The 27,595-nt window shown below is 32.5% G+C and overlaps 3 protein-coding genes across 4 annotated transcripts; 1 reads left to right on the top strand and 2 right to left on the bottom strand.

Annotated features, from left to right (window-relative positions):
* The first annotated feature begins 8,029 nt into the window (after positions 1 to 8,029).
* Positions 8,030 to 10,032, top strand: LOC114375247. Its single transcript, XM_028333018.1, has 2 exons — positions 8,030 to 9,328; positions 9,618 to 10,032. The coding sequence occupies exons 1-2, from the start codon at positions 8,332 to 8,334 to the stop codon at positions 9,956 to 9,958; spliced, it is 1,338 nt and encodes a 445-aa protein (XP_028188819.1). The 5' UTR covers positions 8,030 to 8,331; the 3' UTR covers positions 9,959 to 10,032.
* A 4,143-nt stretch (positions 10,033 to 14,175) lies between these two features.
* LOC114374622 (zinc finger CCCH domain-containing protein 66-like) lies at positions 14,176 to 17,137 on the bottom strand. Its single transcript, XM_028332286.1, has 2 exons — positions 16,994 to 17,137; positions 14,176 to 16,425 (listed from the first exon to the last, which is right to left on the bottom strand). Exon 2 carries the CDS (start codon positions 16,410 to 16,412, stop codon positions 14,595 to 14,597), a length of 1,818 nt encoding a protein of 605 aa, XP_028188087.1. The 5' UTR covers positions 16,413 to 16,425; positions 16,994 to 17,137; the 3' UTR covers positions 14,176 to 14,594.
* Positions 17,138 to 20,600: 3,463 nt separating this feature from the next.
* Positions 20,601 to 27,014, bottom strand: LOC114377360 (protein SMAX1-LIKE 7-like). 2 transcript variants are annotated; one of them, XM_028335838.1, is made up of 3 exons: positions 25,552 to 27,014; positions 23,884 to 24,040; positions 20,601 to 22,670 (listed from the first exon to the last, which is right to left on the bottom strand). In XM_028335838.1, the coding sequence occupies exons 1-3, from the start codon at positions 26,706 to 26,708 to the stop codon at positions 20,787 to 20,789; spliced, it is 3,198 nt and encodes a 1,065-aa protein (XP_028191639.1). In that variant the 5' UTR covers positions 26,709 to 27,014; the 3' UTR covers positions 20,601 to 20,786. The 2 variants fall into 2 exon arrangements, with proteins under 2 accessions (XP_028191639.1, XP_028191638.1); XM_028335837.1 differs by having other exon boundaries at positions 23,782 to 24,040.
* Positions 27,015 to 27,595: the final 581 nt, after the last annotated feature.

The raw sequence follows: 27,595 nt of genomic DNA on the forward strand, positions 1-27,595 counted from the left end.
ATGTGCAGAAATATAAAATAAGCGTTATGCGTAGTTACGGCCACTGAATACAGTGCCACTTTGCGTTTGCGTGGCTATAATGGTTATAACATCTTAGAGATGGCAGGTACACGTAGTAGCTCAATGGGACTTCTTCACTAAGTTACAAAGTGATTTTGTAAAATGATGATCGAACTGAAGATTGAGTTTGATTTATCTAAAGTGAGGATTAAAATAGATATAAATATAACTATAATTGTTAATCAAAAGTAACATCAGCTTTTTCATCAAATATATATTTTCTCCTTGAATAAAATTTGAATGTGTATTTTACTAATTCAATTTTCAATAAAGTGATGCGCTGGCTATATTCAATTTGAAATTACTTCATAAACTAGTGAGTATAATTGACTCGTGTAAGATATTCAGTATACCTTATGTTTATTGTCCAATACATTATCGTTATTAAATTTCTTGCAATCTAATATTTTATTACTTCTAATACATTATCTTTATTAAATTTCTTGCAATCAACTTAGGCGTACACGAGTCTTGATTTGCTTGTTTTAGTAATGAGTTTAAAAACTATGAACTAATCATACAAAATAATTTTTTCATTGGCATTGAATCATTATGTCTTTTTTCTTTTTAAGTAATTGACTGGAAGTTTTAATAACTTCAAAATTAAATACTCTAAATCTAAAAAATAATACACTACATATTATAAGTTAATTCTAAAAATATATATATAAATGATGTGAGGATTTAAAGAAAAATTGTCACCTATATTAAAATGGGAGACATACCAAAAAATAACAAATTTTCAATTAAATAATCTAAATCTAATAAATACTACATATTAAAAGTTTATTCTAAAAAAATTATAAATTATGTCATTATTTTAAAATGAAAGATATCACCAATATTAAAATAAGAGACATATCAAAAAATAATTTGTAAATCATATGAGGATTTAAAAATAACATATACAACCAATATTAAAATGTGAGACATACCAAAAATTAACAAAAGATTAACTGGTATCAATTTTAATCCCTTAAAAATTAAATAATCTAAATCTAAAAAATACTTAATATTAAATCTTAATTCTAAAAAAAATTATAAATGATTCTCAAAATATAACGGGTATTTCGCCAAAGGGATTGGCAGAACCACATGGATCATACTGTTCCGCCAGAGGGACTGGCGTAACCACATACATGGATATTCCGTCACCCATATTAGCATAACTCATGTTGTGGTGTGGCATGCATGGGGTGGGTGCATGGGTGAATGATGCATGCATGGGTATTTCTCGCTAGTGCTTTTGGCGTAACCCACATGCATGTATTTCGCTCCTCGTGTTGGCGTAATCCTTTGGGGTATCCCACCAGCAGTGATGGCGAAATAAGGGTTTCGCCATTCCTGTTGGCGGAACCCTAGAAAAACAGACCCCCTCCGGCAATTGTTTGAAAACAGACCCTGTGGGGTAAATAGTTTATAAAAAGAACCCCTTACGTCATTTTGTCTTCTTACTATCGCCATGATCATCATCCTATCATTTACTATTAGCCTTACTGTCACAAGGGTGACAACTCTGCTTAACTACTTTAATTGTTATGTTTGTTCCTAGCATCATCATTCTACGGACATTGTTATTGTGATTACTACATACTAGTTTTACTACATACTATATATAAGTCTACTTTTCCAAATCCAATATTATCACAAGAAAAATACACGTTTCAAACAACACTAGTAATATTTTATTATTAGTATAAGTATAATATTATGTAGGTCTTGTTGGTATAGATTAATAGGGTTGATAACACATTAATATGATACTTAATCCAATTATAATTAGGTATAGCAAAATAAACTCACACAACATGTTAAAAAATAGTTGGATTAATTGAGTTAAGTTGATTGAACTCGTAGATCGATCCCAACATGCTTACAATCCTACTCAGCGAACAACTCATAGATAAGTGTGTATCACACCGATTACTCTCCCATATTATAAAATTCTCATTTGAATTGCTATATATTATTGAAGTCCTAAGTGGATATTTGATTTCTCATATGTAATCTTATGTTCAAGTGAGGGTAGAGTCAAAATTAACCTAGTAGTTGGTGTTTGAATTGTTACGCATTATTAAAGTCCTTGGTGCATATTTAACTACCCATCCGCTAATTGTGTTCGAGTGAAAATTTAGTCAAAATTAACATAAAAGAAACTAATAGTTGGTTTTGCTTGTGCGGAGTGGGGATTAAATTTTTTACAATATCATATATAAAATTATTTGTTTGCCCACTCTTCTTAATTTTCTAAGTTTCCCCTTAATAATTTTTTATGAACATATTTTATCTAAAATTGAAATTTTTCTTTATTTTTACTTTCCACTATTTGACAATTATATTTAGTTTCTAACACATTTTTCTAGTTTCCACAAGATTGTAAGTTTTTTTTTATTGTTGTTCTTCCTACTTTATGTTATGAGTTTTTTTTTATTATGCTTTTAACATTTTTCATCTTGCATATTTTTCATCTGGCATGATTTTTTTATCGTCTAAACATTAGTTATAATTATTGGTTTTGTAACTACATCCTATCAGACCCTAATACTGTCCATCCCAAAAATAAAAAGAAATAAAGAAAAGAAAAAAAAAGTATTAAGAAGAAAAAAAACAAAAAAAAAGAAAACAAATGAAAAAAAAAAGAAAAGAAAGAAAACTTGCAAAAAAAGAGAAAACGTGGAAAAAAGAAGAACAGAAAACAAAAAAAAGAGGAAAAAAGAAAACATAAAAGAAAAAGAAGAAACAAAAAAGGAAAGAAGAAAGATAACATAAAAGAAAAAAATAACAGTAAAAAAAGAGAAGAAAACATGTAAAAAAATAAAATAAAACATTGTGTGACCTATTGGGCTCTTAAAGAGAGCCCATTAGGTCAAGAGAGACAACACAATGCATAAGGAAGGTTTATGGATTAGAGGACAGAGCAGCACGAATCTTGCGAAAGGGAAACGGACCAATTACATCGTGCCATTTGGCCATGACATCAGAGAAGAAAGAGGGGTCACCAGGTAACCCCTCATTCTCTCACTCTCTCACGTTTCTTCTCCCTCTTTCTCTCTTCTTCTTCCTCTCCTCCATTTTTCTTCTTCTCCTACAAAGCCTTGTCATTCGTCTTGTCAATGAGCTTCATGGTCGCCGACGAGATCTGTACATGATGATTTTTTTTTCTTGGTGTCTTTGCATTTCGTCATTCTTCTCTTCTTTTCATTTTTTTTCTTCTTCCTTCTTTCATTTTTCGCTGAAGTTAGCGCGCCACCATTGTGGGCCTCTTCCACGCCACCACCACCACCGCCATCCTTGTGGCAGCCTCGCATCGCGATGCCATGCACCAATGGAGTTAGGGAGGCACGCCACCCTCCGTGGTGGCTTCTCCTATTGAGGCCTAAATGTAGGTTGTTTCAACCTTGATGCCTAAATGCAGGTTGGGTCGGGTCACCCTGACTCGATTCCAACCCATCCCTAAAAAAACCTAAAAAACAAAGTTCTGTATACACCCATATGTTAATACATGCATCCGTTTTCCGTTTTGGGCCTAACCCATTTTTCTAAAATTTGAAATAAAATAGAAAACATTATTTACACCACATTTCTAATACATGCACCTCTTTTTTTTTTGGCCTAGCCCATTTTCGCAAAATCTGAAATAATATAGAGAACATTATTTACACTTCCTATGTCTTTATGTTCGGTAGGACTCAATATCCTCTCTCTTTATGTTTTCATAGGACTCAACGTCCTCTATCTTTATGTTTTCATAGGACTCAACGTTCTCTGTCTTTATGTTTCATGGAACTCAACGTCCTCTGTCTTTATGTTTCGTAGGACTCAACGTCATCTCTCTTTATGTTTTCATAGGACTCAACGTCATCTGCTTTATGTTTCATAGAACTCAAAGTTCTATGTTTTTTGTTTCATGAGACTTGTTTCCCTGCTTTGTCGTTGAACTCAAAGTTCTTTATTTTGTTGGTAATCCAAATTCTTTTTTTCTAAAGATTCTTCATTCTCATGTTGTGATCTTGCAAATAATCATTTGAATAGAATTAGTGTTTTTGTCTTTACGTATCTTTTACTTTCAATAAAAGATAAGTAAAGAAGGGTAGCTGTCAGACCCTAATTCTGCCCCCCCCCCCAAAGAAAAGAAAACAAAAATAAGTATTAAGAAGAAAAAAAACAAACAAAAAAAGAAAACAAAAGAAAAAAAACAGAAAACGTGCGAAAAAAACAGAAAGAAGAAGAACAATAAAAAAATAGGAAACATGGAAAAAAGAAGAAAAACAAAAAACAAAAAAAAAGAGGAAAAAAGAAAACATAAAAGAGACAGAAGAAAGATAACATAAAAGAAAAAACAACAATAAAAATAGAAAAGAAAAAAAAGGAGAAGACGTGTACAAAAAAAAAATAATGCATTGTGTGACCTATTGGGCTCTTTTTAAGAGCCCATTAGGTCAAGAGAGATAGCACAATGCATAAAAGCGAAAAAAGGAAGGTCTCTGGATTAGAGGACAGAGCAACACAGATCTCGAGGAAAAGAAATAGACCAATTACATCGAGTCATTTGGCCACGACGTCAGAGAAGAGAGTGGGATCACCAGGTAACTCCTCATTCCCTCACTCTCTCACGTTTCTTCTCCCTATTTCTCTCTTCTTCCTCTTCTCCATTTTTCTTCTTCTTCTTCTTCTTCTCCTCCTACAAAGCCTCACTGTTTGTCTCGCTGGTGAACTCCATGGTCACCAGTGAGATTTGTACATGATGTTATCATTTTTTTTCTTGGTGTTTTCGCATTCTGTCATCCTTCTCTTCTTTTCTTTTTTTTCTTCTTCCTTCTTTCGTTTTCCGATGAAGTTAGCGCGCCACCACCGTGGGCCTCTTTTGCGCTGCCGCTGCTGCCACCATTCCTGTGGCTGTCTTGCATCACTATGCCATGCACCAGTGACGCTAGGGAGGTGCGCCACCCTCCGTGGTGGCGTCTCCTATTGAGGCATTGTTTTCGGAGCTAGGTCATCTAGGATTGTTTCAACCTTGATGCTTAAATGCAACTTGGACCGGGTCACCCTAACCCGGTTCCATCCTAACCCTAAAAAAACGTGAAAAATTACAATTGTTGTTTACACCCATTTATTAATACATGCATCCCTTTTCTGTTTTGGGCCTAGCCCATTTTTCTAAAATCTAAAATAAATGGAAAACGTTATTTACACATCGTTTCTAATACATGCACCTTTTTTTCGTTTTGAGCCTAGCCCACTTTTTGCAAAATCTGAAATAATATAGAGAACGTTATTTACACTCCCTCTTTCAACACATGCACCTGTTTTTATTTTGGGCCTAGCCCATTTTCTTGTGAAATGAAATAAAATAAAACTAATGGTTACACCCCCTCTTTTACATATGCACCCCTGCCACTTTGGATGGTGACTAGGCCCGTCATGTCAGCACTCCTTCAGTATTGACTAAGCCAAAGTAAACCCTTTGACTTTGAAAAAAAACCTTAAATAAATAAAAATAATAGTGGATAACTCTTTATTTTATTTTATTTCTTTATTGTCTCTATTGTTTATTTTATTCTTCAATGTGATTTTCTTTTTATCATTGCTTAGTTAGTTAGTTTAATTAATAATGTATTGTAAATATCTCATTGTTCATTTTTTTTCCTCATGTTTCAATCATACATCCTTAATTACTAAGTGTCTCCACTTCTATTATGTGCATTTGAGTGAGGACTTAGTCAAAATTAAGTAAAAGTAGGGATGAAAATAGGACATGTTAACGATTTGAGTAAATTGTTCTGGTCTATTTTATAAAATTAAGGCTTAAATTTGACTTATTATCTATCATATGCTTTTCTTTAGACTTAATCTAACCTTTTTAAAAAAAAATTCTGGTATATTAGCTTATTTAAAATCCTACTTAATGCCATTAAATTAAATAGGTTAACAAATCTATTTTTAAACTCCCCAAGTTAGAACCTAAAAGGGATAATAAGCTCATTTTTTTAATTGCATGGAAAAAAAAAGTGGTCCACCCCGTTGTTATAAGCATGACCACCCCACTGTTATCAAAATTTAATTTTTAAAAGAATAAAAAAAAAAAGACTAACGTAACACGACAAACTTAATTGCTAACGTAAAAGCATATGATATAACAAACGTAAAAACCTTAACATAAAAGATATAAAAAAAAGAGCTCATGTAAAAACCATATGAAAACTTAATTAACAATATGATGTTGGTATTATAGATTTATTAAATTAATAATAATATTATTATTCGTATAATATGTATATTTATTTTTATTATATTATATAAATAAACATGTTTTTTTATAAGCCTAAGTCTACTTTTCTTAAATAAACACCCGCAATTTATGTTTAAGGGAGAATATAGTCAAATTTAATATTATAATAAATGGTTGAAGTCTTAATATATATTTAATTATCCATTTGTAATATGAGCTTGAGTGGTGATATAATCAAAATAAACATAAAAGTAACAAATAGTCTTAGTGTTTGAATTGATATATATATTTTTGAAATCCTTACTACATATTTAATTGTCCAAATATGATTCAGATTCGAGTGAAAATAAAGTCAAAATTAACATAAAAACAAAAACAAAGGCTAATTGATACTTGAACTGTTATAAATTGTTGAAGTCCTTAATGCATATTTAATTACCCGTCCACAATTTGTGTTTAAGTGAAGATATAGTCAAAGTTAACATTCTAATAAATTGTTGAAGTGTATATATTTAATTGTCCATCTGTCATTTGCATTTGGATGATCATATAGTCAAAATAAACGTAAAAACAACAAATAGTTAGTGCTTGAATTGATATATATTTTTTAAATCCTTAATACATATTTAATTATTCACCTGTGTTTCACGTTTGAGTGAGGATAAAATCAAAATTAACCTAAAAGCAACAGCTAGTTGGTGTTTGAATTGTTATATATTTTTAAAGTCCTTGGTGCATATTTAATTATCAACCTGCAATCTGTCTTTGGATGTAGCTTTACTCAAAAGTAATGTAAAATCAACCAAACGCTGGTTCTACATATGAGCATTTACAGTTGCCGCAAGTGAATCCAAACATGCCTTAAGTCTTTTGAGTTTTTTGCATTTGAGAATATTTTAAATAATACTCTAAAAATCAAAACATCTTGCTTAATCACGTTTTTACTCTCTTAACCATTAATGATTTGAGTTCTGCTATATAACATGAAAAAGAACAATATGAATTCTGAAAAAAAAAAATACATGTACATGCTTTTTATTAATTATATTTGAGAGTCAACAAAGAAAAAGTGATGTAACAAATTTGACAGAAATCACAGGAATAAGTTCGTACATAAATCATTTTTTTTAGGTAGAACGTAGAATTAGTACATTACTCTTATTTATGATTTCATAATGCATAATAAAAGAAATCAAATCTCACGTTTATGATTTGATAATATAGTTGGAACAAACACAGCCTATAAGTCAGTATCTTCGGCTGCAGAACCCAAAAGAATTTCCTAAACTTAATGCCACTGACACATCACCAGTTACATTCTGATCGGACTAAAACAAAAGAAAACATAGACATAATACAAAGTAACAATGTCTCACCCTCTACACAAAATGACAAATGGACATAATCAGTTTCCTCGGTTAGAGCATTGAGGTCCAATCCTCATCCCTCAGTTTCTGTCAAAAGTAAGTAAATAAAATCCTAAAAACCACATCTCAATTGGAGAACCTCACTGCTCACAAGACATGCTTTTCCTTTTCTAGCGTTTTGAAAGTACTTTTGAACTTCTTCAAACAAGGGTGTCACCTTAACGCGCCCCAAGAGCGTGACCACTGTTTTTTTGCTTAAAACCGGGAAAAAAAAACACAGCACAAAAAAATGACTTTACAACGCGCGTGGAGACAAGCCACTGCACCATATAAGTATATATCAATGTGCAAAAGCAAAGAACAACCACTCGCAGTCACAACGCCACACTACTTCTCATTTTCATTTTCTAAGAACTTATTTGCTCTTTCTCACTCTCACATTCAAATGCAAAGCCCGCCACCCTTTTTCTTCCTTGATGTAGCAAAATTCAAATCCCACTTTAGATTCTTGCCAATTCCAATTCCAATTCCCATTGCCCTTTTCTCTTTGGAAACTATGCCTTTATCATTGGAAGTTTGAGATTCCAACACCCCCATTTCACTTTTCCTTTTTTTGGTTTTAAAAATTCAGTTTTTTTTCTTCTTTTCTTTTCACTTTGCTTGATCATTCAAAACATGAAGAAGCTCTCATCAACTTCTTCTTCTCATGCATCCCCTTCATCTTCATCCACCACAAGTTTGGACCCAACTATGTGCACCTCCAAAAGCGCAACTTCAGGGTGTCTCACTGCTATCTTGCGCAAAATTCTTTGCTCTGATGGCCTTCCAAGGGACCAAATTAGAGAACTTGATTCATCAAATGCAATGTTGAGTGACAAAGATCAAAACTTCAAGGCTAAACAGAATTCGGAGACCGATACTGCTTCTACTGCTACTACCACTGCTGCTACCGTTACTACTACTACTACTACTACTCCTGGTATAGTGGCAAGATTAATGGGTTTGGAATCAATTGAGATACCCTTTGGACCAAAACCAAGTTCACTTTCGCGCAGCAGATCCATGAATTCTGTGGAATATTTGGGAGCATACAATGGAATGGAGGAGGTTCTGCATAAGAGGGTTAAGTCCACATTGTCTTTTAGGGAGGCTCCAACTTTTCTTCTACATGAAAGTGAGAAGTTTTTGGAGCTGAGTTTCGAAGGTGGAGGTGGTAAGAGTAGAGAATTCAGATCCAACAGGAGAAAGAGGGAGCCTGTTTGTGCAGAATTGAAGCAGAACGTGCGATCAGAGAGAGGTGAATTGAGGGAAAACAAGAGAGAAAAAGTGTGTGATGAGAAGGTTTTGATTGAGAAGGGGAAACTTGGAAAGAAAAGGGTCTCTCATGTGTCTAGTGGGAGTGTTGGAAGTGGTGGTAAGCTTCAAGAAATCACCAACACTTTGCATCATTCCAAGGCTTCATCTGAAAAGAAGTGTTTTGATGATTCTGAAGCAGGGAAATTGTCACAGAACATGAAGGGCAAGGAAGTTGCAGTTGGTGAAAAGCAGAAGAGGAGGAGGAAAAAGAAGAAAACAATTTGTCAGAAAAAAAACAAGATAGAAGTTGAAACCAAATCAGAAGATTCAAGCCCAGTTTCTGTCCTTGATTTTGAGCGTGAAGCTTGTGCAACAGGTGTGTTTCCTTTGATAATTTGAATTACACTTTATTTTGCCTTTGATATACATTATGTGAGTATTTGAATTCATGTTGGATGATCCAAAATTAAATTGAAATATATCGGTTAACATGATTTTAGATAAATGTTCACATGTTTGGTCTCAAATTGAATAATTTCAGTTCAAAATTAATAATAACCAAATTCACACTATATCAGCTCAATAGATTATTATGTTCAAGTTTTGAAGTTAATTTCTATTACGAATTGCAAATGAACTAATTGCAGTGGCACATTCTTTTGCAGTTGGTTTGAGTTCAAGAAGAAAATTATCACCAAAGCTTGACAATGATCAGCACCTTCCTGTGCAATCTGATGGTAACTTGATGATTGATGAGAGTAAGGTTGAGGCAATTGACAACAACAAAGATGAAGGGTCAAAGAAAAAGGAGAAGAATGACCAGGAGTATATAGATATATGGGGTGAAGTTTGCAGAATAGTTGAAGATGAATTGGCTGAATCAAATAAGATACATATATGGACCAATAAACAAGGAGATTTAGGTAGCATAAGTGCAGATTTTGAGGCAGAAATTTTTGATAACTTGCTAAATGAGCTTGTGGATCAACTTGCTGGCATCCACTGACAACTTTGCAACTTCAAAAATTTGTAAATTGAGCATATTGACATAAAGTGTATAAAGATTTAAATTCCTTGCTACTTTTCCGTTTTTACTTTGTCCCTATCTCATCACCTAGTGCTGCATCCAGGAAGATTCTTAAATTTGCTTTTGCTGAATTCTGTGAGATATGAACGGAAATGTCGAAAATTTTAAAGCAAAATTGATCAAGGGAGACAAGCATATGCTTTTTGTTTCGGACAAAATTCTCATGGGTGTGCGTGCCTTAATACAGTAATAATAATAATTATAGAATAGATTACATTATCCTTCTCAAATACTCCAGGTACCTCAATTATATTATTTTTCTTTCTATTTTAAAAAAAGTATATTTTCCTTACTTAAGAATTAGAGTGTGTTTGGATCCACAACGAACTTGCTGTTGTACAAAATACGAGGCAACCTCAACGTAAATGCAAGAAAGGAAATGCTTCCTGGAAACGGAGGTTGGGCGAAAATTTAAGTTGAAACCGGCAATCCAAACAAGCACTTAATAGGTGATATAATTGATGAGTTCATGTGAACTAGTTTTTCACCCTTTCTGTAGATTACAAAATAAATTACCGCAAGTTTAATTTTGCGGGCATATACTTATCTTTATCCTTAAATTTATTAGGTGTTAGCAATTAGGTTCCTAAATGATGAAAAATTAAAATTTTATCCCAAATTTATAAAAAGTATGACAAATTAATATTATTTTAATTATTTTTATTAACTCAAATATTTGTGCTTACGAGACACTTTTATTGATGAGATGATAAATGATAACGGTGTCAAAATGTTAACTTTTTAATTTGGTAAACTTAACAACTTATCATTTTAGACCATAAATTTAATTATTTATTGATATTTTGTTAAACTTATCACGTACACTTTTAAATTTTTAATTAAATCTTATTTTGCATAAAATTATTATCATAGATATTATTATATTTTTTTCATTTTATTCTTTTTAGGAATCAAAATGATAGTAAAAAATTAACTTAAAAGAACAAAATATCGATAAATGATAATATTGAGAACTAAAATGACAACAAATTATTGAATAAGAGATCAAATTAAAAATTCATGCATATTCCATTCTTTTTTTAAATGATTAAGTTAACAGATTTTGAATGTAAATTTTAATTAATGAATAGTAAGAAATTGTGTTAGAAAACAATTTTTAAAACCAATAAGAGAAATTAATCAAACATCCCGAAAGCAACCTTCCACTATTTTGCGTTTTTAGTTCTAAAAACCATATAACAGCGAACAGTTTAAAAAAATATTCTAAAATGGTTATTCAACAAGTTTTTTAGTTTGTTTATTTTAAAAATCAGAAAACTTTTTTTTATGCATTCTCCTTTTTATATTAAAAGAAAAAATGTAAATGAGAAAAAACAAGGTAAAAGTGTAGCATGTTCGCCTATGCAATGCACAAATATTTATTTGTATATAACTAAATTTCATAATAATTTTTTTTAAATATAAATATATTATATCTAAATTTTATTAAATAAATAAATTTTGAATATATAAATATATTATAATTAAAAAATTAATTAATATGCATTTTAAATATATAATTATATTTTAATTTGTGATAAATAATCTATAGTTTGTTAAAGATTATTTTCTTAATTATTAGATAATTTATTTTTCAAATATCAAAATTTAATTGAGAAATAAAGATAGAAAGGATAAACTGAAAGGGATAACCAATTAAGAAAATCAAATATATGATAATGATAACAATTCATAAAACCTCTTCATTAGAGAATAGCTCCTAAAAATGCTTTTATTCAAGCTTATTATTCTAAGTTATACAGATTCTCTAGGTAGATTGCAGGGGTGTTTATAACTAAACCAAACCTTTATAAACCGTTTAAGACCCAAAAAAACCGAAAAACTAAAAAAAAATCTAAAAAAACTGCATACTTTTGTAGTTTGGATTGGTTTTGAATCTTGATATAAAACTCCAACAAAATCAAACAAAACACTTATTATAATTATATTAATTTTTATTGTAATAATTAATAATAAGTATTAAATAATTGATTATTTTTTATTTACTTTATAATCAATATGTATATTTTATTTTTATGTTAAAAAGATGTATTAATGTTGTTAAAAAAGAAATGTAAAATATCAAGTGATACATAAATTATTATTATATTCCAAAAAAGAGTTAGTAATATCATTTTATATTAATGTTAAATAAAAGTAAAAATAATAATTTTGAATTAAAATATGTTAAACAAAATTTAATAAAAAAATAAAAATTATTTTAAAAATAATATAACATAATAATTATATAAGTTTAGTTGATAGATTTTAAATTATGATAATATATTAAAAAAAATAAAAAACTGCAAAATTAAACTGAGTCACAAAAGGTGGTTTGGTTTCAGTTGAATTTGATGTTATATTAAGATGAAACTAAATTGAATCGTATTTTAATTTATGTTTGATTCGAATGATTTTTTTATCTAAAAATTAAATTAAATCTTAGCGTGAACACTTCCAATAATTGTGCTATTTCAAAAGTTTAACCAAATTAAAATTAACATTAATTTTTTTAAGAAACTTTAGATATTTTGTAACTTTAATTCCGTTAGTTGGATTTATCCTATCTTATTTACATCTATCCTTAATTTTTTAATGATTTACACATTTATCCAAATAAAACTTTGAAGACGTAGATATAAAAAAAAAAAAAAAAAAACCTTGAAGACAATGCCATCCTTGTTATATGAATGGCACAAGTGGAATCGTAAAAAAAAAAAAAAAAACGGCACAAGTCTTCTTTTTTTTTGGAGCACAACTCTTCTTAACTAGGATTGGGCTATTTGTGACTATATTGTTGTTGAGTATACTATGTACAACCACGAATTATTCTCTTTTTTTAATATTATCTAACTAGTTATGTTAGGTAAGATATTTTAGTTAGTTTTAATTTTTTTTATTAGTTAAAAATTTTATTTAATTGTTCAGGAAACAAATTTTTTGAATAATTTTTTAGTAATATTTAGTATTTGTTGAAATGTTACCTGAGGTAAGTAGCTTTTTTAAAATATTAGTTTTTAACTTTTTATATTTTTTTTTCTTTTTTATTTTTGATATATTTATTTATTTTTTTATTATACTTTTTAAATAAATCATAATTTATTATTTTTTTATCATTTTACATTTTCCAGCTACTTCAACTATCAACTTTTAACTAATTTTGTCCAACATAATCATAAGTACATTTCTTTTTCTTAAAAAAATTAAAGTAGGTCCAATGTATGGCAACTCATTCAATCTTTTTAAAAATAGCCACATAAAAAAATGCCTGCCAGGTGGAAAAATAAAAATTTACTCTTCGTTAACGCAAAAGAATAGGGGAAAAAAGAGTTTACAGTACTCCTCATTTTATGCTTTCTTTAGATGATTAAAAAAATAAATAAAGGAACAAATACAAAAAGAAAAAAAAATGACTAGATGCGCATGCGTGGTGAGAATATTTGTACGTGGATTCCACCAGCATTTTTTCCCTTTGTCAGAAGTTTTCCATCATTCCAAATAGAAGAAAAATTATTGGAAAAAGCATTTTCTCTTTTCTTTCCCTCAGATTTTAACAATGTTATAGTTCTTGGAACAGTATCGTAACAAATTTATATGTGCATTAAAGCTAGCTACCATTTAAGGATCAAAGTCATTTTATACTTATAGGATTGAGTAACTATGTATTAAAGTTTGAAAAAAAAAGCCAAGGCCAATAAGTTGAGCTTTTCCTAAATGCCTTTACTTAGTGCTCAACAAACTTCTCATTCGGAGCCAAAGAACCAATGAATATAATCTTTCATGGCCTAAAGTAGCATCGTCAAAGGTACATATGGAAATGCTATCTACCAAGTTCACATCCTTGTTGTCTACAACAAATGCCAAAACATAGAGCAAGAATCCCAAAGGCATCAAACATAAAAATAGTAGTTACAAGTGCCACACGTATCCTATATTTGCAAACACCAGCATTTTGAATTTGTCAACCAACTTTAACTAGATTGAACCAACTTAAACATTTTGTGATTTATGGTTAAAATCGCCAAAAGTTAGAATGGATTACGACAAAAAAAATGATAAATTTACACGTCACACACGCACAAACTATATCACTGTCCTACAAAAAATAGTGAAAATAAAATGAACAATTCATAAACTTAAGCTATGAAAATTGAAAATTAAAAGTCTCAGTGCATTAGTTCCAATTCTTGGTTGCTGGGAAGTTACAACTCAATAGAGCATGACAAAGAACAGGAAAAGAAAAAAAAATAAGGGAAAAAATGGAGTCAAATACCCTAGAAGGTAGTTACTGGAGCAGAAAACTTGCATTCTGCCCAACTTCTACACTGTTTCATGGGAAACATTTAACCACGATTTCTACTAATTGTCGCCTACATATAAAGAATATTTATGAAATTAAAAAATAACAATAATAAATAAATAAACTAGCCTAGAGTTGCATAGAGGATTCAATGCCATTGTTAACATTGCATTCATGCAACATGTACAATTGCTATAGCATTGCAGCTGCTCTTCAACACTTGGTAGCACAGTGGCAGTAGCCATTGTAAAAGGACTACTGCTGCTTCAAAAATCCTACAGAAGAAGATTTGCTCGGCTTCTTTAGTTCATCACCACGGATGGACCAATCTAACTTGCCATCAGAGGGACCCCAACCAGAGAAGGTAGAAGGCTTGGCAGCAGTAGAGGTAGCAGGAGAAGGAAACTCAGTATCACCGTTAACCATAAAGCTCTGGCTCCGATTAGCAAAGGCAGCATTTCTTGGATTCAAAGCCATTGCGGCTGCTGCCCCAGATGGATCAACCCTGAATGAGGGCGATCCTATCACGCTTGAATTGTAAAGGTTGGAGGGATAGCCTCTCAGTTGCTGGTTCACATTTTGATGCACTTGAATTCTGGCTGGAGATTGTATCTGAGACCCGAAAACGTCTTCAAGGTTAGTAGGTTGCACTCCTGAAAGCCTATTGAAGTCCCCAGTATAATCACAAAGAGATGGACTATTAGGCATGGAGTTATTCCAGTTAGAAGGTGATGAAAGACCAGCCGTCCCCTCCATCATTAGCTGCTGCATCAAGCATCCATGATTTTCAATTCCAAGCAATTCCATGTCCAATTCAACATCTCTAGCATTTAGCGCAGATTTCAATCTGCTTTGGGGCAGCTGAAGGGTAGGGACAGCAACATGAATCTGAGAGTGCCACATGGTTCCACCCGCAGGAGAAGATCCTCCAGACGGAGTCAAAGGTGGGGATGAGGCAGGTGGTATCAAGGCAGATGGAGAGCCCAGTGTGAAAGGGTCCAATGGAGGAGAACTAACAGAATATGATCTGGGAGAAGGCATAGCAGAACCAGTTGAAGCATACACAGGGCGGAGATCCTCCACGTTGTGAGCAAAGAAACAAACTCTTCTGGTGCATCCTGTCTCCTTGCAAAGCCTTGTTTTATATTGCGCAGGGTGAAGCCAGCACTCAAAAATACCGTGCGCATAATCGCAGGCATCCCCCTTGCTGCAGAATCCCTTCCGAAACTCGGGGCAAGGGACACAGCTATATTGATATCTCCTTGGATCACGGCGCCTTGCATTTTCCCCGGGATGAACAAAGGGGCACTCGGTCCAATCATGAGAATAAGCTCTTGAGCAAGGCCTAACTTTGAATGTATACATCCTAAACTCATCTGAGCTATATATCCCATTTTTTATATCTGGAAGAGAGAGATCAACAGGATAATCTTTCTTCTCAGTCCCATCTTTTGAAACCTGAAGTGCATCTACATCTTGCTGTTGCTGTTTCTCCATTTGGCCAACTGCTTCCTCAAATCTGAGGCAAGCCTCATCAATACCATCTGCACCTTCTAGTACGGCTTGTAGTATCCTCTTTCTTGAATTGAATACACCATTAGACACCGAAAAAATCAAGTCGCACGACCTGTTTCCATTGGCGTCAACAGTACTAACATCCGCCGATGCGTCGAGCAAAAGCTTGATGACTTCAAGGGAAGCGGAAGAACCCCCAGCAACAGCACAATGAAGGGCAGTAGCCCCATCTGACCCACAAGCCCGGTTAACATCAACACGACCCGTCCCAAGAATATAAGACAAAACACTTTTGCTTCCAAACATGGCAGCAATCATAAGAGGGGTCCTCTCTTCAAAACACAATTCCTTTGAGCCAACCCTCCTTCCATACCACAACCCCACCTCATCAACATCATGACCCTCTTTTTCAACAGCATCTTTGAAAGACGTCACATCATCTGCGGCCGAAAACTCAAGCAAAGCTGAAATTTTATGATGCAACCCTTCTTGTCTTCCATGCTCATCCCCCATTATTAAACCTGTTTGGGAAGGTTTTCTCTTGGAACCACTGCACATGATTTCACAGAATCTACAAAATCACAATTGAAAGAACAAATTCAATATGCTATTGCACCACAAGAGAATAATATCTCGAATTCAAAGCTCACAAAACTTCCTTTAAAAGATTTCAGTTTAACCTAACCAACCAAAAAAGAATCAGATAAAGTGATAGAAAAGACAAATTATCCCCATTTTGTGGATGTTGACAACAGACTAGGCATCTAGCCATTTGCATAGTTACAAAATCATGAATTTTGCAACAGCTTTAGTTTCAGTTATCAGTCTTATTAGTTTATCAAAACAACAATTCTAAAAATAACACAAACCCTGATAACAGAAAAAAAAAATAAAAAAAAATAAAAACGAATAATTTGTCAATCTTAACGATAACATCATACAAAAACCTAACTTTTCAACGGGGTGCAACAGAAAGCACATTCTTTTTTTCACGTTACTACGCTAATTCACTCTCCTTAATTTTCTTAACAACCAAGTAAAAAACATTGCAACCACCAAAACTTGAAAAAGATCCAATATTTAGCACAAAATTAAAGACCCATTAAGAAGAAAAAAAAAGGCAAGAAAAAGAAGCATACCATACACAAAGAAAGAAACAGCACCAAAGCTCGTGCATGAACTTGGGTTTTTTTGTGTTTTGCTTTAAAGTTCAAAGCTTTTGAGAGAGAGACGGAGGGAGGGAAAGAAGAGAGCTGAGAAGACGAACTTTGGGGTCAAAAAGGAAGGTCACACACTCTTAAGTTTTTTTTTTTAATATATATATATATATATATATTTCTTGTTTTCTTTTTAATTTCTAATTTTTTAATAGCATTTTCTCTAAAAAAGAATCAATGGTGCATGGATTAGGATTTCAAGAAATTTTAAAAGTTTTTTTTATAAAAAAATCTAGTGATATTCAATCATAATTTTTAAATAATATAAATATGATTTTATTCAATTAGACCTAATAATTGAGTATTTCTCCCAACGAAAAATAATTAACTAGGGTGGTGTTTAATTAGAATTTTTTTATAATTTATAAAAAGTTTTTGGTATTTAAAAATATACAAATTTCAATAGATTATTTTGTAAGAAGAATATAGATGGATTTTATCATTTTTTTTAGTGTAAAACATTTATGAAACAATCTTATTCAAATCTTTGAAACTTTATTAGACTTTCTATTTCTTTTTTTATTACTTTATTTTCTCTCATCACACATACCGTTCCCTCTCTTTAATATTCTTCAAGGCACATGTGTCAAATATATTTTTCCTATATTATTTTCCCGTTTTTTCTTTATTTTCTAAATTAAATTAATGTTTGTCTGATGTGTTAAGATTAATTATGTTTTCTTTATAAGGCTACGCCAATCACATGTTCGACCGTGTGCTTTTGTAGAGATCATCAATAATTTCGTTCACGTGACAAACTTAAGTAATCTTCCTACATTCTTCTACCATCATTATTTCCTTCTAGTATATACTTATTATTATACTTCATTTAAACATGTTATTATATTTATCATAAAATAATTATAATAATCAAACAAAATCAAAAAACCAACTTATAATTTTAAATCTATTACCAAAAGTAAGAATGAGAAGATATTATTTCAAGAAAAATTAGTATATAAGGACATAAAGTTAAAATCAATATAACTATTAAAAGATTAAAAAAATATTAGTTTTACTTTTTTTTTTATTTAAACTTCATCATTTCTTATTATTTTTTTACTAACTTTTGTAATTTTAAATATGTTTTTAAAAATTGACATAATCATTTTAAATATTATAAATTTATAAAATCATTTCAAATCTTTTAAATTTTTATGATATAAATTCATTAAAATCTAAATTATCAGAAAAGTCGATTAAAGAAATCTCATAAATAATAATATTTTTATATAATCTTTAAAATTCATAAGATTATGCTAAAATAATATTTTAAAATCTTAATCTAATACATTCCTAAGAGTTTTATATTAGAACAACTCTAATAATTTTTTATTATTTTAATACATCTTTACTTTTTTTTATTATAGTAACTGTTTCTTTTTTATTTATTAAGAATTTTGCAAACTCTCTTTCTGTCTCTAATTTTGAGATTCATTATATAAATTATAAACCAATCAATTCTTTATCCTAATAATTAACATTTTTGCTATACAAAATTGCCAATTAATATGGCCTTTTTCTGTAACTTTTATTTCAATCGCGTTGACTAATTTGCATTGCTAATTAAGTCACGTTGTACATCAAGAAAAATGTAAGGTGAAATTTTTATTGGGATTTAATAATAATAATTAGATAGGTCAAAGTGGAAAAAATATTTAAAATATTATTAGAGAAATAATCATCATATTAAATTATTTAACAAAAAATTAGCTTTTATAACTTATCGAAAGCGAAAGGATTATTACTAAACTATTTTTATAGATAAATCATTCTTTTTTTAGAAGTAGATAAATCATTCTTATCAGTTCAGTATTTGTTTAGTCGTGATAAGATGATCTAAGATAAAAATAAATAAATAAATAAATAATGGAGGTGATATAAGATAATTATTTTATCATGATACAGTGAATCTGTTTGATGTGTCACTAGTATATAATTCTCTCATTTTATTACCTATTATATTCTATTAATGTTATGTATTTATTATCTAAACAGGTAGTTAGGCCAAAAATCAACATGATAAAATAGTCTTTCCATCTCTCAGTTTTATTTTAGTTTCAAAATTTTAAAACCTAATTTTTGAATTTTAGTTGTAGTTTTTTATTCTAATTTTTAATTTCAAACTAAATATTTGAGTTATAGGATAATTTTTGAGTAATAAGAAATTGAGTTTTTGTCTTGTACATGATGATAATGTCAACCTAATTTTTAAAGCCTTTATACTTGAGATAAAAAGTTGTTACATGATTTTTTGAGTAACAAGAAATTGAGTTTTTGTCGTGTACCCATCTGATTAATTTATGTATCTAATGGACTTTTTTTCAAATCAAACGTAGAACAAAAATATTGTCTTATCCAATACCATAAATTTTAGCAAATCAAGCGAACCATATTAGTTTAAAAGTGTATTTTCGTAATGATAACAACAACGATAATGATAATGTCAAAATCGGTGATTATGATAGTAATAGTGGTTCCAATACCAATGTTGTGGCGGTTACTCGACTAGTGGTGTCGGTGTCACTGGTGATGACGATAGTGTATTAGTGATAGTGCTAGGATTGTCTTGCATTTGTTGGATTTCTAGGTGTTGGGATTTAATAGAATGTGAACATGAACATGTACATTATGTATCATTGTTTACTTCTATTTTTCTTTTTCAAAAAATTATTTTGAAATTTAAAATAAATTTAATTTTTAGACCCATTGAGCCAAAATAACCAACTCGTTTGTTACTAGTTGGTTTGAGCTTAGTTTAAAAAAAAATTACATAAATCAAACCCAACTTAATTCGTAAAATTTTATTGGGTTTGCCAAATCCTACCCAACCCAGCCCATAAACACCATTAAGAAGAGATTTTCATTTAAAAGTAAGGAGCAAACCGAATGATAATTTTAGTAATTTAAAATGTCCAAAAATAGAGGGTTTGTAAAAGAAAAAAAATGTATGAAAAGAAAGGACCTAAAGAAAATTGTGAATTGGTAATTTGTTAAGGCTATTGTATTCTACACCTCCATTATTGTAATTTTTTACCTCTCACAGAATGTAAATATGCATTTTAAAATGAACTTTCCTAAAGAGAATGGAAGGTGTCTAATGTAATAGTAGGAATGCAGGATATAAATAACATCTGATAATCCAACCTAACTATTGATGAGATGCATGCTAAAGGGGTAGGTCCATAACTCTATTTTTCTTTCTTCATATTTTGCATCCATATTAATGATATAGTAATAATTAACATGAATATAAAATTACCAATTTATTATTACATTTTAATATTATCATCATACCCGTACATTGGAGCAACACAATGGATATATTTCCATACATCTACATAGGTAGTTGATTCTATCTCATTCTTTTTTCTGATAAAAAGATATACAAAGGGAAGAGTGAACCTAAAAAAAAAAGCAGAAATCTTAAGAGTTGAACAAGTGATATTAGTACATCATATGTGATGCTATATAATACTTGCAGCATGTTTTATTAGGCTTGGATAAGAAAAAAAAAAAAAAAAAGATAAATGCAGAAGCAGAAAGACATTAGAATTAACATGAAAACTGGTGAAGATACATTCTTTTACCATAGGATCACCACAAAAGAAAAAATTGTGGGATTGATTAGCCGAAAAAAGCTAGTGGCTACCAAATGCTATATCCTACAAGCTACATTTTACAAGTAATTACAAAATACATAGTGAGCAAAAATTCAGTTCAAGTTAATTCTAGCTGGAAGGCATACTCCAGGAGATTGTTCTTCCAAAAAAAATCTTTCACAATTAACCAGTTTCATCACAAATTCAGGTGCAAAGTGGTACTTTTGATGAGCTTCACCAAAGCTTCTTCCAAGAACATGTTCAACCCAATCTTCCAAAGATTTTTTCTTGTCTGATAACCAAGCAGCTGCAAGTATCTGTGTCATGACCTCATACTCAATTTCAAGTATAAACTCTGATCCTAACATCTTTTGAAATTGTGTGTCAATGCTTTTAATTACTTGCTCAGCAATAGAATCAAAGTTGAAAGGCTTAAAAACAACTTTTTCATCAACTTGATCACACAAATCATTTAACCAGGCTCCAGAGTTTTCAACTATTGATTCACTTTCATCATCATTGTAATTGTTGCCCTCTTCAACCTCCTCAAGAGGCATATTAAGATCGAGATAGGACCTCGATGCCTCCCTGACTGGTTTCAGTGTCTTGCATGGTGCTTTATCTTTTAAATCACCACTTTCTATTAGCTTTCTTTTACTCAGAAATGTTGTTTTGGATTTCCCTTTTCTCTCTGCAACCTTCACATTTGTGCAACCACTCCTTTTGGCACCCTCAGAAGCATGTCCAAGTGATAATTGCATTTGACATCTTTTAGCTTCTAGGATTCTTGCCTCTGGAAACATTTTAGGATCCTCCTCCAAGTTAAAAGAGCCACTACTTTTAAACACACTAGAGGTTACAATAAACATTGCATTGTTGATGCTGATTTCCCTTCCGTGTGAGTATGGGAATTTACCTGTTTTTATTGCATGGAACAAACTATTCTGCACCAGGAAATCAGCTTGATCCACATTTTCAAGAAAGACGACCGAGTGCGGCTTTTTACTCAACTCCCCAGCAATATAGTCCAACACTGTCTTCCTCATAAGCACATCATGACAATATGAATTTTGGAATTCAAAAATAGAGTATGATGGGTAACACCGGTCTTGGGAGCTCAAATCCACAGTGATTAGGCTTTGTTTGTTTCCAAATAAAATCTCAGCAAGTGCTGATGCAATTTTTCTTTTTCCAAGCCTATCTGGTCCAAGAAAAGCAAGCCATATGTCTGCTCTAACATGTGAATCACTACTAAGCTTTCCAGCACCGGATCTACAACGAGACACGGTTCGATTGATAGCGTATATGGCCTCATCCTGCCAGCCAACCTTTTCAGTGAGAAGATGGTAAAGTGACTTGAAATCTACAGTTTCAAATCTCCCTTCTAGATTTGGACCAGAGCAGGAAGAAGATCTTGCAATTTGGTGTGAAGTATTCTCATTCATAGCATCAAAATCGGTTGAAAGGGAATCTGACAAGTGATGGAGAGGCTTCTTATGATCACTTAGTTTTGGTGTGTCTGGCTCATGAGCAGCTGATGTGTAAATTGTTCCCAATCCCAAATCTGTGGTCACAGGAGTCACAGATGAAAATGTTGTGGGATCAAGAAGGCTTATATTGGCCTTAGGGGAAGGAGAAACCCAAGTACCATGCATATCAGTCTTTGAAACTTTTGGTATTTGGTCTGCTTCATCAGTGATACTAACAGTGTCAAAAGGTACCGAAACTGGTAATATCTGTTTAAATGGAAATGCACTTTGTGACTCTTTAGACATGTAGGAAATATGATCAGAATATTGGATTTCACTATGGAGTGGACCTCTGCTGCTACTTCCTGGACCAAATTGAAACCCCTCATGGGAAGGAGCTTGGAACCTTGTTTTGGTGATATCAAATTCAGGTAATGATCGGTTTTGATGAAGACGTTGACAAATATCACTCCATCTCCTTTGCAATCCGAAGATCTTTATATTCAAACTTGTATTTTCTTCATTAGTCTGCACTGGATGATGAAGTTCATTCTTAAATAAAATTCAGCCACAAATTGAATCAGTGAAGCATGGTAAATGATGCAAAAGAAGATTTGATTAAACATTTTATGAGGGTAGATTTAGAAGAACTTTTGCAAATGTTCCACACGAGTTTTCTTTTCTTTTCTTTTGTCCAAAAATATTAGTTATTAGTTTGTGAGTATACAGTATGATTTTCTCATTACCCAATATTAAATTCAGAGGAAGTCCTTTCGACCAATGCAGACAAGAACATAGTTAGTGTGTCTTTGGTTTATGGTTAACACACACTCCAAGTCAGTTGAACGAAGAAGTGTGCGAAAGCATGGATTAGAATGAACATCTGTTTGTGTCTTTGAACGGAAATCCAAACACACCCTTAGAAGGCATATGGTTGAAGTGTTAAATATTATAATTTTATGAGAATGAAGATTTGTGGCACACTACACGCAGGAAATATTTGTTTGGGAGTGCTATAGCCCCCACTCCTATGCCTAGGTCCATCCTGAACGCATGTGTATAAGGTAGGACCAAACCAAAGTATTAAAAAAATATACAAGTTGATATACAACATGTCTTGATCAACTTCCAGAGACTTGGGTGACAAAAAACATAGGCTCCACATAAAGAAAAAAAAATTGAGTGACAAAATAGATTAGAGAAATACTACTATTATGGTTCCCTACAGATAAGACACTACATTGTCGGGTTGGATCCTCTCTAGTCACATTATCGTCATGTGAAATCTTAGCCTTTAATTAAAAATAGGGAAGAGAAAGTTTAAATAATAAAAGAATAAAGACACGAGGTTTTGATGGTGGAGATTTTCACATGACAAAATTCGAAAACCTCGCCTGAGAGGATCCATTCCCCGAGTTTGCCACATTGCTTTTTTAATGGGAAAATGTGTTTTTTTTTTACCATTTTAGGCATGTAACATTTATTATTACTACTGCGTACCTCTAAAATTATTTTAGTGGGTCAGTAGTACTAGTACAGCAATTGCCCGCAAGATGCTGCATGTATGTGTGTGAGCATGTGAATGTGTCTGCATGCAATGAACAAGGGAAAACAAGATTAGGTGGATCATAACACACACCTTTGCCACATCCAATCCTCTATCTGAGTCCACATTAACCTTTTGTAACCTAGGCAAGCTCGTGGAGGAGTAAACAGAAGTTGAAGTAGCAGCAGGGCCTACCTTCAAAATATCAGCAACTTCTTGCTCACAACTTTCATTGCATGTGTCACATCGAGTTAGTAAAGATGATGATGATGCATTCGTACAGCTTACGGGATTTTTGAACTCAGAAGGTGTAGAAAAGAACCCACCAAATGGCACAAAGGACCCCATCAAGCTGCAAGGTCATGAAGTGTGTCAACTTTTATGTCCATTAGACACAGAAGTGTCAGAAGCCAAAGTGCACATTATGAGATAGACTTATAAAGCATCATCACACCCACCAATGAAAAAAAATTGAGTTGAGTCAAATAACTTTAAAAAAATCTTATAAAGATACTTGTGTAATATTCATTAACAAAATCCTTAAATCCATTCAAAATCAAATCTTGTGAAATATCAATTTAATTATTATCAATTAAATCAACGTTGGTTATAAGAAATATATATATATATATATATATATATATATATATATATATATATATATATATATATATATAAAGTTTGAAGGGCTATAAAAAAAGGCCCTCTTAGGGTATCTTCCACAGAGTCCAAATATGTTCATAACCCAAAGGAGAAGAAGGGGAGCCCGTGGGCCAAGGGCACAGAAACAGAAGAAGCATTTATTTATTACGGCATTCAGCAAAACAAGCCTGCGGGTAGAAATAACATTTAGGGCTCACGAGACCACACATGCGAATCAGCGGCAAATTCTATACATGCCAAGATATAGATCATGCTAATGAAGACTGATTGCGACCATTCCAGCTTGCATGAGGGTAATTGGCCTAAACCCCACAAATTAGAGGAATCCCTTCAGAATTCAGATAGACTTCAATGACTTGTTCCCAACAAAGTAGTATATCACACCAAATCTATTTAACAGAGAATTTATTTTTTCTTTGAAAACAAGACAAATTGAATCATGAACCTCACCTCAGTAAATAATTCTTAACACTTCTAAATTAAAAAAAAAAAAACTCACATGTCTAAACTAGAACCATGAACATGTCATGTTTCTGAGGCATATATAGATACTAGAGAGGTAAATTAAAATTTAATTATAATAACATTAAAAAAAAAAACCTTTTCTTTGTGTTTCCACAAAGGAGGACAAGGAAAGGGAGGCAACTAAATGCATCAAAACAATTGGATCAACAAATAAGTTCATGGTTTGAACGGTATTGAATTTGATTTTTTTAAATAAGATTTTCGGTTCAAGTTCTATAAATCAAAAAATAATAATTAGAAGAAAAGAATTCTATTAAAAATGGTTAGTAAGATTTTCCGACAAAAATTATTCATTGCAAATGTAGATAAATATTCCGTATCAATAACTTAATAAGAAAAAAATAATTGGATCCTAAAATTAAGTCAGGAAGTGAAGGATTTCAAGTTTTCGTCGACAACAACACCACAGACAAAACCTTCACTTTACACCTGATCATTTGTATGTCAACTTTAAAAAAATATGTTACACACACATCTAAACACACCAGTGCCTTTTCACATAATATATTATTATTATCATAATTATTATTTTTATCCAAAAACCCATTACTTATTCTCATTCGAAAATAGACTAAAATAAATAGGACACAAAGGCTCCAACTTTGAAGTGAACAACGAACAGAGTACAAGAAAGCAATAAAGAAAAAAGAGAAAGAAACCAACCCACCCACCCACCTGGACTTAGGGTAGAGTTTTTCAATGGAAGGGGTGGCAGAGGTCATGGTCAGAAGATGCAGATCCCAATCCTTGTCCACAGTAGGAAACAACCTCAGGAACTTAGAATAGTCCTCAGAGGTTCCCGCCACCCCCAACAACCACACCTTCCCTCCTCCATGAACCCCCAACAACCTCGTCAACTGCGAAACCACAAACCCAACACTACCTTCTTCCTTATACCCCCCAACAAAAACCTCAATCTCCCCGTAACACACCACAACCCCACCACCACCATGCTCCACCAAATGACCCACATGCTCAAAAATCATCTCACCCCTCCCACCTTCCCTCAGAAACTCCCCAATCTCTTTTTCCACCGAAACCACGCTCAAACCGTTAAGCTCACAAGGCAAGACTCCACCTTTACCGTTCTTCTTCACAACTTCAACGAAGCTCCTGAGAGCGGTTTTGGCGTACACCCCCATCAAAAGAGGGTTCCTTTTGGTCTTCCTGGTGATTACTTCCACGATTCTGCGGCAATTATCGTCGAGGCACGAAATGGGTTGGACTGAACCGGTTTGGATAGGTTCAAGGTTGCAGAGGAAAAGCGGTGGGGTGAGGCGAGAGAAGATTCTGGAGGGAGGGGGAGGAGGGGGGTGGAGGAGGGCGAGTTTGATGTCGTAGCTTCGGAAACCGGCTTCGGCGAAGACGCGACTCACGATAGGGTCGTCGAGGATAGAGAGAATGAAGTGTTTGAGTTCGACTTTGAGCAACGACGTCGTTTGAGTTTGATGCTGCATCATTTGCATAAGGTGGAAGCTGTCCGGGTGGCGACGCTGGTTGGCCTGGGAGCGCTTGATGGCAGCCATCAGGGAGTTTGAGACGGGAGGACCCTCATCGGCGCCGCCGGATTTGGTGGTGGGGAGGCGGTCGAGGGAGACGCCGACGGAGAGTTCGAGGGCGCGAAACTGGAGGCGGGGGGAGTAGGAGCAGCTGCGGCAGCTGGAGCAGGCGTCGCGGAGTGAGGCGGAGGGGAGGGAGAGGAGGGCGGAGACGGCGTGAAGGGAGGTGGTTTGGGCGTGGCTGCGGCGCCGGGCGACGGAGACGGCGTCGTCGAGGGTACGCGCCGCCTCGTCCGTCAGGCATTGCCTCGCGGTGCTTACCGGCGTCGGCATCGCCGGCGAGCATATATGAAAAAAAATGTTATGTTATTATAATAAAAATAATAACAATATGGGGATAAAATAAATGTGATGTTGGAGTTGAAGTATGTGTATTTTGGGTGAGGAGGTAGTAATAAAGAAGTTTGAGGATTTGGGTTTGAGTTGGTCGAAGGGAAGAATTAGTTATTTGGAGAAAGGAAAGTTGGGGGAGAGAGAGAGAAGGCAGAGAGAGAGAGGGAGGGAGTAGTGAGGTATGTAACTATGCAAGTGTTGGAGGGAGTTCGATGGTGTTGATGTAGTTCATGATGAAGAGGAGGAGGATGCTATTATTGTGGGGAGATTACCATGTGTTTTTTATTTTTTAAAAACCTATATTTTTATTAGAGTTTTTAACAAGAAATCAAAAGTTATATTCTTTAAAAAAAAAAGAGAGAAAAAAACTCCCACACATGTTAATAATTTAATTTATTATCAACCAAAAATTATTTTTAGTGTTAATTTAGATTATTTTTTTTAGAGATTGCAGCTGGATAAAATTATCAAAGGTGGCAAAGTCTCTTCATAAATATAAAAAATTCAAACTTTACACTTTTAGTCAAATTAAGGAGTAAGATATTCATTTTACTCAGTTTCTTACAACTCAATTTTATCTTATTTTTCTTTGTATATCTCCTTACTTGTTCTATCACATCATATATTAGTTTAGTTTGTTAAACTTAAAAAAATAACTTTAAAAAAATATTTTTATATAAAAATTTTAAATATGCACATATTATTTGTTTTTTAAGTTTATCCAAAAAAATATTTTCTTTTTAAAATAAAAAAGCAAAAAGATTACTTATTTTAGATAAGAATAATTTAGACAAACACATCAAAAAATCATTAAATTATTTATTTTA

The sequence above is a fragment of the Glycine soja genome, chromosome 11, assembly GCF_004193775.1.
Source record: "Glycine soja cultivar W05 chromosome 11, ASM419377v2, whole genome shotgun sequence".
Classification (NCBI taxonomy): Eukaryota; Viridiplantae; Streptophyta; class Magnoliopsida; order Fabales; family Fabaceae; genus Glycine; species Glycine soja.

What these genes read in the sequence shown, in the direction of transcription:
- LOC114375247 (XM_028333018.1), top strand. Translation starts at nt 8,332, where the DNA reads ATGAAGAAGCTCTCATCAACTTCTTCTTCTCATGCATCCCCTTCATCT. An exon ending in GCGTGAAGCTTGTGCAACAG is followed by an intron (nt 9,329 to 9,617) that starts GTGTGTTTCCTT and finishes ATTCTTTTGCAG; the next exon opens with TTGGTTTGAGTTCAAGAAGA.
- LOC114374622 (XM_028332286.1), bottom strand. Translation starts at nt 16,412, where the DNA reads ATGTGCAGTGGTTCCAAGAGAAAACCTTCCCAAACAGGTTTAATAATG.
- LOC114377360 (XM_028335837.1), bottom strand. Translation starts at nt 26,708, where the DNA reads ATGCCGACGCCGGTAAGCACCGCGAGGCAATGCCTGACGGACGAGGCG. An exon ending in AAACTCTACCCTAAGTCCAG is followed by an intron (nt 24,041 to 25,551) that starts GTGGGTGGGTGG and finishes ATGACCTTGCAG; the next exon opens with CTTGATGGGGTCCTTTGTGC. An exon ending in GAGGATTGGATGTGGCAAAG is followed by an intron (nt 22,671 to 23,781) that starts GTGTGTGTTATG and finishes CATCCAGTGCAG; the next exon opens with ACTAATGAAGAAAATACAAG.